The sequence below is a fragment of the Alligator sinensis genome, unplaced genomic scaffold (genome assembly GCF_000455745.1).
Source record: "Alligator sinensis unplaced genomic scaffold, ASM45574v1 scaffold187_1, whole genome shotgun sequence".
Lineage (NCBI taxonomy): Eukaryota > Metazoa > Chordata > Crocodylia > Alligatoridae > Alligator > Alligator sinensis.
In genome coordinates, this window is record NW_005841861.1 from 4,540,697 (window position 1) to 4,558,473 (window position 17,777).

The following is a 17,777-nucleotide window of genomic DNA, read 5'->3' on the forward strand; positions in this document are numbered from 1 at the left end:
TGGCAACCAGGAGGCAGGGCACCTGTCAAGTGGCGGAGCTACCCTTGCGGGCCTGGACAGCTCACCAAAACTCATTAAGCAACTCTCCAGCAAAAATAATTGCCCACCGCTGCTCTACACAGATATAGGAATAAATCTGCACTGATGCTGTTGCAAAATCAGGTTCTAAATTATTATTAAAGCAACCCTACTTATAAGACTTGATAAACTAGGGCAGTTGTTTTATTGGGCTATACCTTTGTAAACTGTTTTTTCCTGTAGCTGATAAGCAATAAAGGCACACATTTTACTTAGTGAAAAGGAACTGTTATTTAGTCAAATGATGAATGGCTATAGGGCTTTTATTTAACACATTTCACTTCAAGGACTCTACACACCATTCAGTTTATAATCATCAAATAACTTCCCCCTCCCCCTCCCACTCAATTGACCTATTTTACAGATCTAATTAAAACCAATCAAATCAAGTCTAATTTGAAGACTCTATGTACTGGAGTATGATTTGATATTTATAGAGCATGCCTACATCACAAATTAGCCAAGCCAGGCAGTGGCACACTCATATACATTTCATATGTACTACTTGCAGAACTAGAAATACAGTAGCCAAATTTGTAGGGTGATGTGGGTAAAGTAATTAGCACTAGTGAGTTAGTGTTGGGACACTTCAGACCTGCATGAATGTGACTACACCACCTCAGGTTTGGGAGGCTGCACACACAAAGCACAGTAGCATGACTGGGTGCACTCCTGCCTGACACAGTAAGTTTGCAGTGAAATTTGGGCTCATATCGTTATGTGTTCTATTATATAAAATATCCGTCACTAACTTGTGAATAATGCAGATTGATACAGAGACTATTGTCATGATTTTCTTCTCACTTGTATTACTGTACTGTAAATCAGAAGCAACTTCAGCAAAGTATATGGAGTTACAGTGGCATCTGAGTGAGGCAGAGGTTGGGCCTGGACAAGTTTATAAGAGGGTTACAGCAGTAAATCAAGCCCATGATTAGAGCTGTGCACGTAATATATTTTTTTAGTTTTTAAAAAATAGTGTCAAAGTTAGAGCCAAAAAAATTGTAAAGTTTAAAATAAAAACTCTTTCAGGCAAATTAAATATTTCATTTGATCCAAAAGGGAATGTTTTGTTTTAACTGAACTTGTTTTTAAAGTACATTCTTAAAAAGTTTAAAAATAAGAAATCAACTTAAAAAAGCAAAGCATTTCATGCAGATAATTTTGAAATGGAATGTTCCAACTTATTTAGAACTTTTTTATGGGTCCTTCCCTGAACAAACAATTCAGTGGCATCACCAGATTTGCATTTTTCACAGAAAACTAATTAATCCACTACGAGCAGTTTCCCAAGCTCTGCTCAGCACTAAGTTAAACCATTACAAGCAAACATTATATTTTTAAACACATTGGAAAACTTTTGTTCTCCTTCATTCCCAGCATAATTCAAACATGCTGCCAGTATATTGTATCAGATAGAGATACGTAACTTGAGACCGGTAGAAAGCCAACTATGAAGCCGTAGAACCAAATACTACTGGGCTGAAGCAGAAGTAACAATGACTGCTGATCAACTTGATCATGCAGAGTAAGTTACCATGGTCTGCTAAAATTCCCATGCACTGAATCATTTTTTTCCTCATATGGGAGCTACTCTACTATACCATGCCACTTTTTCACTAGCTGTCTGGTATGACTGAGCTAATGTCACCAAAATATAAAGTTGCCCATTGTATGCCACAACCATTGGTAGGAACCCAACTGTACCACTGTAGGTCCACATACTGTTGACCTGGAATAGCAGTAACTCCAAATATCAGAGTGTCATCTACTTGGCATTTGATCATAACCTTATATCTAGCCTTCAGAGGCAACAGTATCCAAGGATGTGAAGAAGCTCATAAGGGAGGAACAGGCTCTGAGCACAGTGTTGTATGTAGAATATATGGACAAGTGATGCACAAGAAAGCAATGTCACATAAACTGAGAAGAGTTGTATATCAGACATGTTGTCCCCCCAAGTCAGCAGTGCTGCTGCAGAGGCAAGCAGGCAGGCAGGCAGGGGTGCGAGGTACAGTCCAGTGAAAAGGCAGAGCAACATGGTGCACCAGGCAGGTGGGTGGGCAGGCATGGCTGTTGCCAGTCACAATGCCCAGCCCAGCTCCTCCTGAGCAGCAGCTGGAGGTGTGGGGTGGGCTGGGCTGGGCACTGCTCTCCCTGCCCAGGAGCCAGGGGAGAACACTGCTGTTAGTGCAGGCTGCCCACACACGTGTGTGAGTGTGGCACCCCCCTAACCACAGCACCCTAGGCAGGTGCCCAAATCACCCAACTAAGGCTGGCTATGGATGTATGCAATCCTGTGCCTCAACAGGAAATATGATTATTAAATATATATATTCTAATAGGCAGAGACCCTAAATCAAGACATCATTGTACTGGGTGATGTCGATAGACATGAAGACAAAATAAAATATTCAAAATCTTCCAAGTTACTTAGGAGCCTAAGAACCATTTTGAAAAGTGATTTAGGTACCTATGAATGGAGCTAGATTGATTGTTTTAATTATTTTAGGTTCTTAAGTATCTAATACTTTTGAAAACAGACTTGGTACCTTGAAAATTTTACCTAGAGTCTCTACCTAAAATTTACAATCTAACATATCTGAGGGGCTTAAATTGTATATGTTGATATAGATATTGATATTAGATACAGGAGATGAAATATAGATGGATAATCAGGATTATTTACTTAACACTAACTTTAAAAATAATGTATCCTCTTAAGGGAAGTATTGGCATTTCTAGGACTCAAAACATTAAGACTAGGCTGGGCAAAATACTCAGGAATATATTATAGGGAACAATTTTGCACAGGCAGAGAATGGACTAGCTGATCTAACTGGCCTTTTCCATTTCTTAATTCTGATATTTACATCTTGCCTTTTGTTATCATGTTTCTTTTAAGTAGTTCATAACTGATCAAGCCAATGTCATATTTCCTAGACTGCACCAGGGTAGTCTTTAAAAGATGTCATTATTCTCTTGGGATCAGTTTGGTGTAATTAGCTCTGACATTTCAACAGTCTTATCATAAACAGAGAGTTTTTTATGTGCTTTTATGGCAATAATATCTCTGAAGCAAATAGGCAAAACCTTTAAAATGTGAATTTTGTAAGAGACTAGTGGACATTTTGCACTGAAGTACAGTCTGGCCATTGCAAGAATGAGTGCCAACGACATGCACAGTTAAAAGACTGATGTATTGTTAATGACATTTCCAATTTAAGCCAAAGATTTTTTTCCCTTTGCCTCATGATGTTTTTCTTCGTTATGCATTAGGGAGTTTTTCTGCCCTCTCTGAGAATGTTCATGTTATTTTAGTGAGTCTGAAAGGCACCATATTTACACTAATAGTCCCAGAATCAGGAGTCTTCTAGGCTAGGGACAGAAGTTACACATAAATTGGTTTAAGTGATCAGAAACTGGTCTAAATCTGTAACAGAACACAAGCACAGTGCACATAAACCAGTTTCAAAATGGCTGTAATTGGTTTAAAATAAATCTGGTTGATTGTAGTTTCAGACTTTACTGATTTGGGTCAAACCGGTTCATGAAACTTCTGACCCAGACCCCTTCCTGCTTTAAATTAAATCACAGTCCCCCAGCATCCCAGCATGCTTTCCTGGCCCTGCCCCTCTGCTCCATAGGCAGAGCTGTGAGGGCTGGCTGACAAAGGGGTCGGAGGGCAAGCCCAGTGGGAATGCAGCCCAGCCTACAAGGGGGAACTGTCTCCCCCAGGCAAACCCCAGCTGGAGTCTGGAGCCAGGGAGGGGGGGTAAGCACCATTTCCCCTGCTCAAATTTACTGCTGGCTGCAACTGTGGACTACAAATCTCAGAGGCACCTGGAAGCAGGAAGAAGTGATGAGCATTGCAACCCTGCAGAGTCCTGCAGACCCTGCATGGCAACCCTGCAGAGTCCCACTGTAATTCTGGACTGCAAAACCCCAGAGACCTCAGGGGCAGCAGGAAGACAAAGTGAACATGCAGCCAGAAAGCCATTCTCTAGCACCCCCTGGCTTCTGGCCTGAGCCACTGTGGGCATGTGGCTGCATTTCCTGAATCAAAGGTGAATATCTGTTTACTTCTGTTCCAATTTAATCTGTGCAGCTTAAACTAACCTGCAAAGACTAAACTGATTCAGCCTCTGGCTTTTTCACTGTCTGTACCTAGCCCTAGGACATGTCTAGAAAGCACTATGCAGTCATTCACTGATATCAACATAGTTTGGATACAAGGAGCAATACAAATGTATTGCTGCAGTGCTCTGCCCCGAGTTCAAAATGAATTCTCTCAGGCAGCTCACCATTTTAATGTGGTTATACTGCATTTGGTACCTAAGCCAGTTCATTCAGGGCAGCCTTGGGAATTTCTACAAAGCACCTCATTGTGCTATGTCAATGTTCCCTAGAAGGCTAGTCCTGCATTCTTTACTCAACCAAAACTCTTTCCTCAAGGAAAGAGCCTCATCCAAAGCCCACAGACACTGATTGCAATCTTTCCATTGAGTGCAATAGTCTTTGGGTCAGACCCTTAGAGTATAGCCTGAGTAAGGAGGCTCAGGTCTCCTGTATATCCAGGGAACAGACATACTAGATGCAATTCAGTTCTCTCACAGTGCCCCACCAACATGTCCTCAGCCTGATCCAGAAAAACCTTCCCTATATGTCATAGAACAATTCAGTTTCCATTTCTACTCAGGCTATGCTCTCTCTTGAGTCTGCCAAAAAAGGTGGTAGTTGTCCACAGCACCAAAACACCACAGTCATTTCACAAAAACAATTTGGCTAATTTTCAAATTGAACCTAATTGAAGGAGGTACACAGCAGTCATTGAAATTCAGGGAACTGTGTGCGCTCCCTTAGGCTACTTTGAAAAAAAAGTAGAATTCCCAAGTAATAACTTCAAAATATTGTAGTTCAACATTCCCATACATATATCAACTTACTTGTTATTTAATATATATTTACAAATTAAAGTGTCTCAAATTTGAGCTCTTAGTAGCAGAGTACTGGGAAATAAGATCATGAAATAACCTTCCTTTTTCCCCACCATATTAAAATACTGAACTGCTTTTGGCCAGCATAAATTTACAGTTAGGGAATTACCAAGATAAATTCTTCTCCTTCCAAATAAAATGTCTGCAATTAGGTGGATATATTTTGCCAGATTGCAGAGAGCGTTTTCTTTTTTTTTTCCTTATATATTATGTGAAATGGATGCGCTTCAAGAGATATTATTCCTAATGAAAAAGTACAACTAACTATAGAGACATGCCAGACAGTACTCAGTGTCTCCAAATATGTATCTCAAACTACCATATCGTCTACCCATTAGCAGTAGGTTGAATAGTTTGGACTACAAGCTGAAAACACTTGTAGGGAAGTTCAGCTTAATAAAGGCATTCCTCTTGATTCAAAACAGCAATCCTACTTTCACATGATTTTCAAGTTATTGCCTAGCATCGCAGTTCAGTTTGTCCCTAAAAAAAAGGCAACAAAATCCATTGGATTGGATTTTAAAATCTGTTTAAAGTTCACTAACAGCTAAAAAAATCATTGCAGATTCTCTTTTTCACTATACACAGCCATCTGTTCTCCCATGTCCACCCCAAATAAATCCTCTCCATTCATCTCAGAGGAAAAAAAAGAGCAACTAAGTATATAGGAAAAAGGTTTTTTTTAATTATTCATAAGACAAAAATGAAGCATTGGCCTAGAAATTATGAATATAATATGTTACCTTCACCTAATTTGGGGGCAGTTGTGAATGGAATTTGTCTGGTATTAAGGACCAGAATCTCCCCTGGTGTTTCATGTTGAATAGAATCCATGTGAGTAGCACCATCCTTTTCAGTGGGACTCACTAAAGAATCACGTGCTTTTTAACATGAGGAGGGGTGGCAGAATTTGGCCCTAAATAAAAGAAAGATGCTTACATACAGCAGACACCTTCTTGGAGGCAACTGTAAAAGGCAGAGGCACCTGGAGGTCCAAAGAGCAGGACAGAGAGAGAGTCACATGGAGGGGAAGGGTAATCGAAGGGCCTTTGTATGAGCAACAAAATTGGCCTTTAAAGCAGCTTCAATGCCCTTTTGCACTGCTTTAATGGCATTGTTGTTTGCACGCTCAGCCGCGTATTCCGCTTTAATGGTGCTACTGTTTGCACGTTCAGTGGTCTTTTCTGCTTTAAATAACTTTGTAACGTAGCAAGATAAAACCCCTTCAAGGTGTTTTAGTTTTCTACCTAACAAAGTGCAATCCTGCACAGGGCACTGGAAGCTGATGCGCTCAGGGAAGCTTGGGCTTGGTGGACTTTCAGTGCCCCATGCACTGTCCTCACCGCCTTCTCCCACCACCAGCACACCCAGCTGCCCTCCGGCCATCTTGCTGCTCTGCCCCAGGGGCAAGCCAACTGCTCCCAGGTTTTGGCTTAAAGATGGCATTTAAAGGCTTGTTTTTTTGGGGAACTGTCTTATAGGTATAGATATATGTATTATAAGGGGTCAAGATGGGCAGCAGAGGTTAAATTGATTTCTAAAGAATGTGTGTCTCAGTCACACAGGGTTCCCAGACGTCAGAAGCTGACAGTGCCTAACCCCAGGCAGGAAAACAGCAAGGCCACACATCCTGGGTATCTGAAAACATCCAAACTTTATTTTCATAATAGAGATAGGCCTGGCTCCTGGGCAGTAGTGCCTGCCTGCAAAAAGCCTTAAGCTTTCCAGTTTTGGAGAGACAAACCAAATTAGGAGAACACTGGTAATGTCCCAAATTAGGAGGTGGGTTTGTGAAAATGGGGTTTTGGCTGACAACATGGGACATGTCACTGTGTGACCAACCATCAACAGCCATGGATCAAGAGTCATCAGAAGTCACCAGGAGAAGAAAGTATATGAAAGGAGGAGTTTTAAAAACAGAAGAAAGAAGCAGTTGGCATCACTCCCGACCTCCAAGGCTGCTGACAGTGGACACTTAAGCAAAGGACCTCAAGGTGGTGTTTATGTACCGGCCGGATAGACCATTTGCCTTGTGTATATTCTGGGACTGGGAAATCTGGGTAATGTATACTGCATTTGCCTGCATTGCTTTTATTTCCTATCACTGTGTAGCAGAAAGCCCCCTTTTCCTCTTGCCTGCATTTGCTTTCCCCTCTTTGGATATGTTTCTCCTCTTCTATCTTTTCTTCCTTCCTCTTTCTTTCACTATAAGATAAGGAACTGTGTTTTAAAGTTTGTATGTGTGCATTTTGCATCTCCCCTTGTATTTTGGTATTTTTATCTATTTGTGTGCCATGGCATTACTCTTGTAGCTTATATTTTATACTCTTCACCTTTTAACTAAATGCGTTTTAGTTTTAGAAGTAAGTTAGACACCGTAACAATGTTAACAAGGGCAGGAATCAAACCGCTGCTTCTCTGTATCAGGCTGGCCCCTGAAAGAGCGAGTGAATCAGTGACTGAATGTATAACACGGTAGCAGGCTTCAGTAGCGAGCGGAAATTAACACCTATGGAAACTGCAAATCAACCAACGGAAGAGAGCAATAGGAGATAATGTAGCAACCAGGAATTCTCTAAACTTCACTCTTCAAGATCTAGAAACCCCGGTCTGAGTTAATCAACGCCGGGGTCCAACTTTTGGGTCTGAATATCTCCAGATCGGCCACTCCCAGCGCCCTATTCATGACAGCGGTAAATTAATCAAAATTCATCAACGGACCCAAACTGGCACGTACATACGGACAACCCCTGGGGACTGACAGATGCCATCCAGTAGCCACCGAGGGGGAAGTCTCACGAGGGTCAACGACCCCTGGATTGGGCAAACCTGAAAACTGGGGAGTCACCAAAGTCTGCCGAGGACAGATAAAAAGCAGTGAAAAGTGACCCTCAGGGGCGCCCTCTTGATCTCCAACTTGACCAGCACCCGACCTGTCCAGCCAGAAGGACCAGCTGGCAACCCACTTCTGGAGGATAACACCACGCTGGAAGAAGCCTCGACTGGCCATCGAGGGCAGACTCCAGCACTTGTGGGATAGATATACCCGACTCTTGTAGCTCACTACTGTGTGTGTGCATGTGTGTGTGTGTGAGGGGACCAGCCCCAAGGTTTATGATTTGACTTCATTACAGTGTTTCAATCCGCCTAATAAACCAGAATTTTAAGGATCCCGAGTTGGACATTTGTAGCCAACAACTGTATATCAATAAATTCACCTATTATCAACCGGCAGGTATTGTGGCCAGTCTGAGGGTTGTGCCCGCCTGGAACAAAGGTATAGGGGCTGGGTCAAACCCACTGTCAACACCAGGCAGTCCCAGGCAGTGGGAAGGCAGTGAGGATGGTGCAGGGGTGCTGGAGCTTACCTGCCTCTGCCATGATAGGGGAATATCTGCGGGTCAAACTGTCAGCAAGCCGAGTGGTCCCTGAGCTGTGGGGGACTCCAGTGCTTCTTTCCACAATGGCAGCACGCCCCAGGCAGCACCCACCCACTGGCACCTGCCCCAGGCAGTCCTGGGGAGGGGGGCACCATAGCCACAGAGGGATGCACCAGACCCCGCGCAGCTCAGGGGCTGTGACACCCAGCAGCAGCCGGTGCAGGCAGGATCCACTGAAGAAAAAAAAGAAAAAGTGGCGAAGACCCTGATTTTTTAATTTTTTTTCTCTCAGAGCCTGCCTGCCTGAGCTGCGCAGAGGCCTGGTGCTTCCCTCCATGGCTGCGGTGCACCCAGGGACTGCCCAGGCCAGGTGCCAGCTGGCAGGTGCTGCCTGGGGGGCGGCACTGCCACAGAGGGAAACACCAGGATCCCCTGCAGCTCAGGGACCACTCAGCCCACCAGCATAAATTGAAACAGTGGAAATGGTGGGGGGGTTTTAAATCCTCCATTTCAATTTAGGGAGAACTAAAGCAAATTAAACCCCCAATGCATATACAAGCATGTACAAGAGCATAGATTTCATCAGTATGCCCCTTGCTAACCTCTACTTCCAAGGGACTCTACTTACATGGTAGCTTAAAATGCTTTTTTAAAAGCAAAAAAATTAAGGTAAGTTCAAGATACAAAAAAAAAACCCCTCCCCCCCAAAAAAACCCCACTGAGTTAATGCTTCCTGCATCCATCAATTACTTAAGGAAAAACACCCTCGGGAATACTGTTCAATTTTATCACATTCACTGAATGAATGAAAGCCAAATTATACCCCTACTGCAAGGGAGCACACATGAAGATCACACCACTGAGTCCAAACTGGAGAGAGGTCCTAACTACAGTTCCCCATTGTAAGTCTGACTATATGTGGCTGAAACATGCAAATCAAATTGCACCTCCTTTTGCACTGCTACAACAAACTTCTGCTACTTTCAAGATCATATTCAGTCATATGAAAAGGACATATACTTTACATTCCTTCACCACATTTGATTAATCCAGGGGCAGGCAATTATTTTGGCTGGAAGGCCACTTAATGATGTTTGGTGAGCTTTTGAGGGCCCTCCACTTCCAGCGGAGTCCCGGGACCTGTGCAGCAGGAAGCGGCAAAGGCAGCCAACTACAGCACATGGAGCTTCGCTCCGGTGGCACATGAGTGCCTGGAACTGCATATGCACAGCGGGGAGCCCTGGTGATAAAGGTGGCCCAGCCAGGCTGCGCTCCTTGCCCCTACGTGCAACATTGGCCAGAGCCACATGCCACCAGGCACCAGCCCCATGCTCTGCACTCCTGCCCAGCTGTAGCTCCTGCCCCCACCCCCTACCAGCTGTAGCTCCTGCTGCCACTTCCCTACCTGCTGCCGGGAGCAAGCAGGATGCCAGGGAAACTAAGCAGGTCCCCCAGTGGTTGCAGCAGTGCAAGCAGCAGCTCCACCCAGAAGCTATATGCTGACCAGCCCTTCCGCCCACAAGGGTGGGAGTGAGGTGCAATTGAGTATGTTGGTGGGAAGGGGTGTATGTGGGTGCTTCACTCCTACTCTCGTAGGTGGAAGGGCCGGGCAGGGTACAATTAGTTGGTGGGCACCACAGGCCAAATGAAAGTGCCTGGCGGGCCAGATCCAGCCCATGGGCTGTATTTTGCCCGCTCCTGGATTAATCTCTTCCAGATATATTGATTTTCAAATGTAAAATTGTTGCTCTATTCAGAAACTATTAGAAAAGATACAAAGTTGTCATATCTTAAAAGCTACATATTTCTTAAAGACTAGCTTAGAAATTGGATACATTATATTGCTGGAACAGAGACTAGATGGGAATCACATGTATCCCAGGCTTTTATGTACAACACAAAGGCAACATTCTTCAAAATTCCTCAAATACAGAGGCGGGCTGCAGAGATAATGTGCAACTGAACTTCTCTACAACTGACTATGAATGTCCTGTCAAAGCATTAAGTCTAATTGTCAGGTGTGACCTGGCCCTTCTGTAGCCTCAGACTATAGAGGGTATGCCTGGGGTGGGAAGCGACATGAAGAGAGCAGGGTGGGAAGCAAGCAGAGGACTAAAGCATTGCTCCAACCAGTCTTCCACTAATGTGAAATTCTTTACTTAGATTAGAGTGGCCTAAATTAAATTGAAGTAGTCCATTGGCCACCACAGACTGCAGAGCTATAACTGGCCTTCTCCCTTGCCCACATTAAACTGAGCTTGGATCCTAGACAAAAATTAAGCACCATATTGAAATGTTCCTTTTTCAAAGGATGCATCTACACTGGGATCTTTGTTAGAGCTCTAAACACTTTTCGTATCAGTTTAGTAGACTAGGTTTTGAGATTGTCCAGAAAATTGTCCCAATATAGACAGGCCCCAAATTGTCAATATAGATATGTACTTTCTCATCCTCAAATCCTCAAATCTTTTTTTTTCTTTTTGATTTTTCTTTTATAACATGCCCTTCAAAAGTTTCTGTTTTAAGCCACTTACAGGGGTGTTGAGTAATAAGGCAATGCTGACAGCAATCTTTATCCAGTGACAAATCCAGTACCATTTTGTCAGACTTTGAGGGAGTCTATACACATGCTCCACGGTGGAGGTCGGGGGGCACTTTAATTAGAGTGGCTCTGACAGCTGCTCTAATTAAAGCACCCACAGCGTCATGATCCCGTGCCTCAAAACAGTGGGTGTGGTAGGAAGGGGCACTTGAACTAAAGCTTGTCCAGTGAGCTTTAGGTCAAGCACCCCCACCACTATTATGAAGCATGGGGACGCTGAATAGATGTGATATGGAGACTGCTGGAGCGCATAATTAACACGCTCCAGCAGACTCGATTAATCAAGTCTGCTCCAATGCATGCTCATTATCACACACTGCAGCAGACATCCAGCACACGTATAGGTGCCCTAAGATACCAGAGAGATAGAAAAATCATAAGCAAGGGCCCACAGGCTGGCTATTTCAGCCCAAACTCATCTTTAATCCAAAAAGGGTTTTGTTTTGGTATTTTAATCATTGATTGACTGCAATCTTTCCTCCCATGCTGGGATAGGTAAAAGATCCATATGTTAGATGTACTAGGGAATTTGTGAGGCTGTAAATCATAGCAGTGGTGTAAGACAAAATGGGTCTCAAGGGAGCAGAGGAAGCCATAAGGAATGTAAAAAGTCACAGGGTTAAAGCCACATTAAGACAGCTGTTATGTTAATGAGAGTTCTGCTTTCCTTCTAACTGTGGGTCACTGATTTAGAAAAATATGAACAACTTTTTTATGGGTTTGTCACATTTGTCTTTAAAACTCAGACAACCCAATACATCATTATCTGTCCCTACTCCAAACAGACCTAGAGCAGAAAATTATAGTTCCTATATTTCTGCACAACACATCCCATTCTCAGCCCTCCAGTTCAGTCTGGTTTAGTGCAATTTCATTTAGGATCCTGTTTCCATTTTGCTAGCATTTCAGCCTTAAGTAAATGTATCAAATAATTAATAGAATTATACCCCATGCAGTTTGTCTTCTGAACAAATGTACCCACACTCTTGATTTTCCTTCACAACTATAACATCTGTAAAAGTCTGACAGCTTGAAGAATTATACTTACAATACAGCATTGTTGCAACTGCCATGCATATTCTGCAAGAGTCAATACAGTATTTTTGGTTGTTTGTTTCAATTTATAAGGGGGTTAATTGCCTCAGGTTTAGGTTTAAAATAACTCAAAACATCAAAGCAAAATTCTGTCAAACAACCCAAATTTACCTGTTTTCTTGTCCAAACTATGCACAACCACACATTTTGCATGACTTCAACACCCAAACCATACATTGCTTCAAGTTTGTTTGAAACTCAAAGACCAGCTAAAAGTGAACGTTCACTCTCTCAGATGATTTACCAACTTCAGCAAAATTGATCTTTTGCCTAGCAATGGATCCCTAACCCTGGAAAGTTTTGCAAGGTCCTGGGTTTGGTGGTGAGCATTTAAAGCACTGGAATGTAATGGTGGAGTGCTTAAGACATTTTAAGGCCCCTGAGCTGTGCATTCAGCTCTACTCCAGATTTGTGCTAAAGGGTGCCCCAGTCTACCCAGTTATAAATGGATTCCTGTTCATTCAGGCTGGGGAATCAAAGCCACCTGGGCTGTGGTGTTAATGACACCCCTTTTGTGCCAGAAATTGGCCCCTTAGTTACACTTGCCCAACAATCTCCTAGGCTTCGGTGGGTCCTTGATTTTCATGGAACTCTCCTCAGCAGTGCTGAAGCAGAACATGTTTCACTAACGTAAGTTCACTTGAGAATGTGGGCATTTGTGGAGGTTTGCAGACCCAGCCTTTTTTAAAGAATTTAACAAGCCTCTCCACGAGAAGATTAAAACAATTCACATCCACTAGAAGATTAAATCAATTCACATCCATATTTTGAAAATCTAGACATCTAAAATGTTTCATTAAAATGAGTGGAGATAAAAAGAAAAACCAATAATCTTTCTTACTCCAAATGTTAAATTGCAAATAGTTCAGGTACCTCGCCTAACCAAATAACCCTAACAACTTCTGTGATTTTATAGTGAAATGTTCCTGGTTTTGTTTTGTGCTCTGCATTTTTTTGTTTGTTTTGTATATTTTTTTGGTAATGGTTCTCTCTTCCCTGTTGCTGTCTGACAGACCCAAAGAAATAGCAGGTGACACTAACCAAATAACTATACATTGGCAAAACACTGACACCAATCATATGCAGTGCTGTCAGAAACACAAACCAAACAATCTTAGAAACTAGACAGAGACTACGGAACAAAATTGCATATTAAATAAAGGGTTATATAAAGTACTGAACCAGTGTCCACAGGTAAACATAAAAAACATGATCTTTATAATACCTAGTTTCTCATTTTCCTGGATTGCAATCACGCAAGAACATAAAATTACCCTAAGCTTTCTGCTAACCCAACACATTGATGGAAAGGAGACTTTTTTCTTTAGGTAGCTTTTTAAACAGGTACCTGAACTCGAGCCTCAGTAAGTTTGGCTCTTTGTGCAAGTTCTTCCCGTGTGTATATATCAGGGTAATGGGTCCTCTCAAACGCTCTTTCCAGTTCTTCTAGTTGTTCTGCGGTGAAAGTTGTTCGACTACGGCGCTGCTTTCTCTTTAAAGGTAAATCTGGTTCAGAATCTATGTCAGAGCCTTCATCAGATTGGGGTGCTAATACTCAGAAGAAAAAAGAAGGAGCAATTAGATTCCATCTGAAAACCGCCCCCCAAAAAATTAAGCCATGATTTTTTGTTGAGTTTTAACTGAAAGAAGAAAATAATCAGTTAATTATAAACTGGGATTTATTTGGTGATCCTAATTCTAAACAGATGCATGCTAGCCTAAAAACAGAGGTAAATGCCACATTCCCATATAGTTCATAGAAGTTTGTAGAGGCAAATGAATCACTCTCACCAGACTGTTCAATGGATTGCATTTTTTTCTAGCCCTGACCCTTTACAGTATTATTCAAACACATTCAGTGCTTTTTTTTAAATACATAAACATATTACAAATTGAAAATTGAGCTCCACTGTTTAATTTTGATTGGTCTGATAAGACACATGGTCCTGTTTTTCCCCATGAAGGTAAACAAAACAACTAAGCACATTTGTCACAGAGACTTGTATACGCTGATATAAAGTTGAGTCCCAATGAATACTTGTGCATCTTTGAAATGCTCTTTCCAGACACATTTCAGGAATACTGAACATGAGCATGATACAAGACATTAATTTTGAAACATGTCAAATATATTCATAACATTTTTGTATTCTGTCCAGCTCTGTAAATGGTACCTCCATTTTCAGACTTACATAAGTATGATTATGTGTTTATGACCATTTGCTACTGTGTCCAACTTGTACCTGGCTAGCAGAACCTGAGAAGAGTTTAGAAAATTGTAATTATTCACAAAGAGCTTTTATGAGTAATGCAGAGGGAATCTCAGATAAGAATATGAGCACTGAGCAAATGCTAAGAGCTATAGTTTATGTTTGACTTTATTATATACACTACAGTGAAGTCTTTGCCTGCTAGCTCCTAAAGGTCAATTTCTGGAAAGTTTTGCTCAGTTACACACTAGAAATTAATCCCATGTTTTATTAGCTGAGTATCAGTTGCTGGTACAAATTGCTGTTAACAAAAATGGAAACACACATGAAAGGACAGGCTCAATTTCTGCTGTAACATAGGTTGAATTAGGCTGACTTGCAAGACAGATGAACTAGGTCAATGTTTGCAAAATTCTTACTCTGAAACTAGAAAGTGGGGCTAACGATACACACCTGACATACAAACCATCTCACTGGGGTAACTAAAAGTTATATCTCTCAACCCTCCCTTTTTAATCTCTGCTATGGATTCTACCACATGAGAGTAGACTCATGAGCCTATTCTAGCACCAGAAGTTCTACACTAACAAAGCAGCTTGGGAAATGCACTGAATTAGCGCACCTAAGTCCCAGTCAGCCCCCTGGGGATCTGCTAACTTTCAGTCCTGCACCTAGCACAGCAAGACACTGTACACCAGTAGAACTGGGAATACAGCCTGTATCACTGTCTTCTGCCTTCTTACCTGACTGTCCACTGCACAGCACTCGAAGCCTAAGTTATTATCCTGGCATTTAGCACCATCTTAGTTCAGAGAAAGGAGAGATTAAAGACACAATGAAAGGATTACAGAAAGATAAGCACTTACAATGGTGTTCTTACACCAACGCCTATACTGACTGTCCTCAAATATATTTAAAACATTTGTAACTTTTACATAGTAGATTACTCAAATCTAGAAATGTATATATATATGTGTGTGTGTGTGTGTGTGTGTGGCAAACTTCATGATGATTATATTGCTCTATTTCTTGTGTTTTTACTTGTTTCCAGACAGGCCCCTGACCCAAAACGCAAGTTACAAAACACCCCAAATGTCTCGCTAGATTCAAATGGAATTCAGACTTTACAGCTGGCCCTCCAAACCGTTCAAATAAGAGGAAATTTGGATCCCAAAATGACTTGTGGTTCAAGCCTGCCTCTCCTCAACTCCTTTAATCTCTATGGGAAGGAAATAGTAATATGGATGAGGAGAAAGCTGAGGCGCAGGATTCTCAGTGCAACTGTTCTGTATCTTCCTGCCTAGTACATACAGTGCAGACTTCCGTATACAGTGAGACATGGTGACTGACACCCAGTTCTGAGTCTGGATCTCATTGTTCCTATATCAAGGTATTATCTGTCTTTACTATCCTTGCACATTTATATGTGAAGACATGTGCCATAGCTCTGTGTGCTGAAGTGATCTAAGATTTTTTCCTGCCAGTTGTATTAATCCTTGAGGGAATAATTGTAAGAAAGCCATTGGAAGACTGCTAGCAATAGAATTATCTGGCCTATGTTCCTATTACAAAATAGATGAGTTTCTGTCCAAGTTAAAGTAAAGCTTGGGCTTTAAGCCATACCTCCAACCATGGAAGCAAACACAGGTTCAAGTGGCAAATAAACACTTGTGTAAGAACTGTGTGCATGGACGGTAAGGATGCCTACATATACAGCATGTTTTTCTTCTTTGTTCCATCAGAGGTTTGGGGTCAGATAGACTCCACTTCCGTCTACCTTTGTTCTTTCCTGACTATTAATTTTGAAAGCTTCCTCCAGTATCTGATGACACCCTCTCCTTGTCTCCATCAACAAAATAACAGACAGAGGGAGCAGACTATGTTCAGACTATGTTTAAGATCAGTAGGCTATGTGAGTGGAGACACTCTAGGGAGGCAAAAATTCTTTCAAGCTAAGGACAAATATAAACAGGTTTAAGTGGTCAGAAACTGGTTTAAACTTGTAACAGAACAGATGTTCAGTGCACATAAACCAGTTTGAAAATGGCTGAAATCAGTTTGAGATAAACCTGGTTGAATGTAGTATCAGACTTAACTGATTTGGCTCAAAACGGTTTATGCAATGTCCGTCCCAGACCCCTTGCTGGTTTAAGATAAACCAGACTCTACCAGCATCCCAGCATGCTCTCTGGGCTTGGCGGGACTCTCTGCTCCATACCAGAGCTGGCCCCTCCCCTCTGCTCCCTGGCTGGAGCTTCAGCAGAGACTGCAGGTACAGAAGGGTTTGCCTGGCTTCCCCCTGCCCTACCCTTCCCCTCACTGCTCAAGCAGGAATCCTTACCTCCCTCCTACCCTCTCATCTCCCACAGCACAGACACCAGCCCCACAGAGCCTAGGTTTGTGGTATGCTAGCTAATCATAGAATTGTAGAATAGAAGGACCAAAAGGGACCTGTAAGTTCATCAAGTCCAGTCCCCTGCCATGGGCAGGAGTACTCCAGTACAGTACTCCAGCTGTGGTCTTAACAATGCCGAATAGAGGGAGAGAAGCACCTCTCTGGATCTATTGGCAACACATCTGCTGATGCACATCAGAGTTCTATTTGCTCTGTTGGTGACTTCATCACACTGACAGCTCATATTCATCCTCTGGTCAATTGTCACCTGCAGGTCCCTTGCAGATACAGTGCCAGTCAGTGGACCACCACCCATCTTATAGATATGGTGAAGGTTCTTCCTACCCAAATGAAGGACCGGGCACTTGTCCCTATTAAACCTCATCTGACTGCATTCAGCCCATAGGACCAGCCTGTCAAGGTCATCCTGGATCCTTGCCCTGTCCTCAGATGTCCCCACAGCTTCGTGCCATCTGTAAACTTAATCATTGCACTTTTCACTCCCTCATCCAGGCCATTGATAAAGATGTTAAAAGAGCACGAGCCCAAGCACTGATCCCTGGGGGAAACCACTGGAGATGGCCCTCCAGGATGAGGCCAACCCATCAATAACAACTCACTGGGATCAGCCTCTGAGCCAGTTGCCAACCCACCTCCTATAGCCTGGTCTAGGCCAGTACCCTCCAACTTGGTTTAGAAAATTTCATGGGAAACAGTATCAAAGGATTTGCTGAAGTCTAGATAGATAATGTCCACCTCCTGTCCCATGTCCAGCTGCTCATAAAAAGACACCATATTTGTTAGGCATGACCTCCCCTCAACAAAGCCATGCTGGTTGTTTCTCAATACCTCACCAATTGCAAAAGCTTGTGGTTGATGGCCTCCTTGAAAAAATTTTCAAAGATTTTTCCCAAAGTCAGACTGACCAGACTATAGTTCCCTCTTCCCTTTCTTTAAAGATGAGTACCATGTTAGCCTTCTTCCAGTCATTAGGGACCCCTCCTGAGTTCCACAACTCTT

At 42.5% G+C, this 17,777-nt stretch overlaps 1 protein-coding gene across 5 annotated transcripts in view; it reads right to left on the minus strand.

The window, feature by feature from the left end:
• The window catches only part of PAX3 (paired box 3), a 112,056-nt gene that overhangs the window by 24,704 nt on the left and 69,575 nt on the right, over positions 1-17,777 (minus strand). For all 5 annotated transcript variants that reach the window (XM_025215739.1, XM_025215746.1, XM_006016533.2 and 2 more), the window contains one exon: positions 13,501-13,700. In XM_025215739.1, the coding sequence (XP_025071524.1) occupies positions 13,501-13,700 (200 nt within the window). The remainder of the gene's footprint in view (positions 1-13,500; positions 13,701-17,777) is intronic.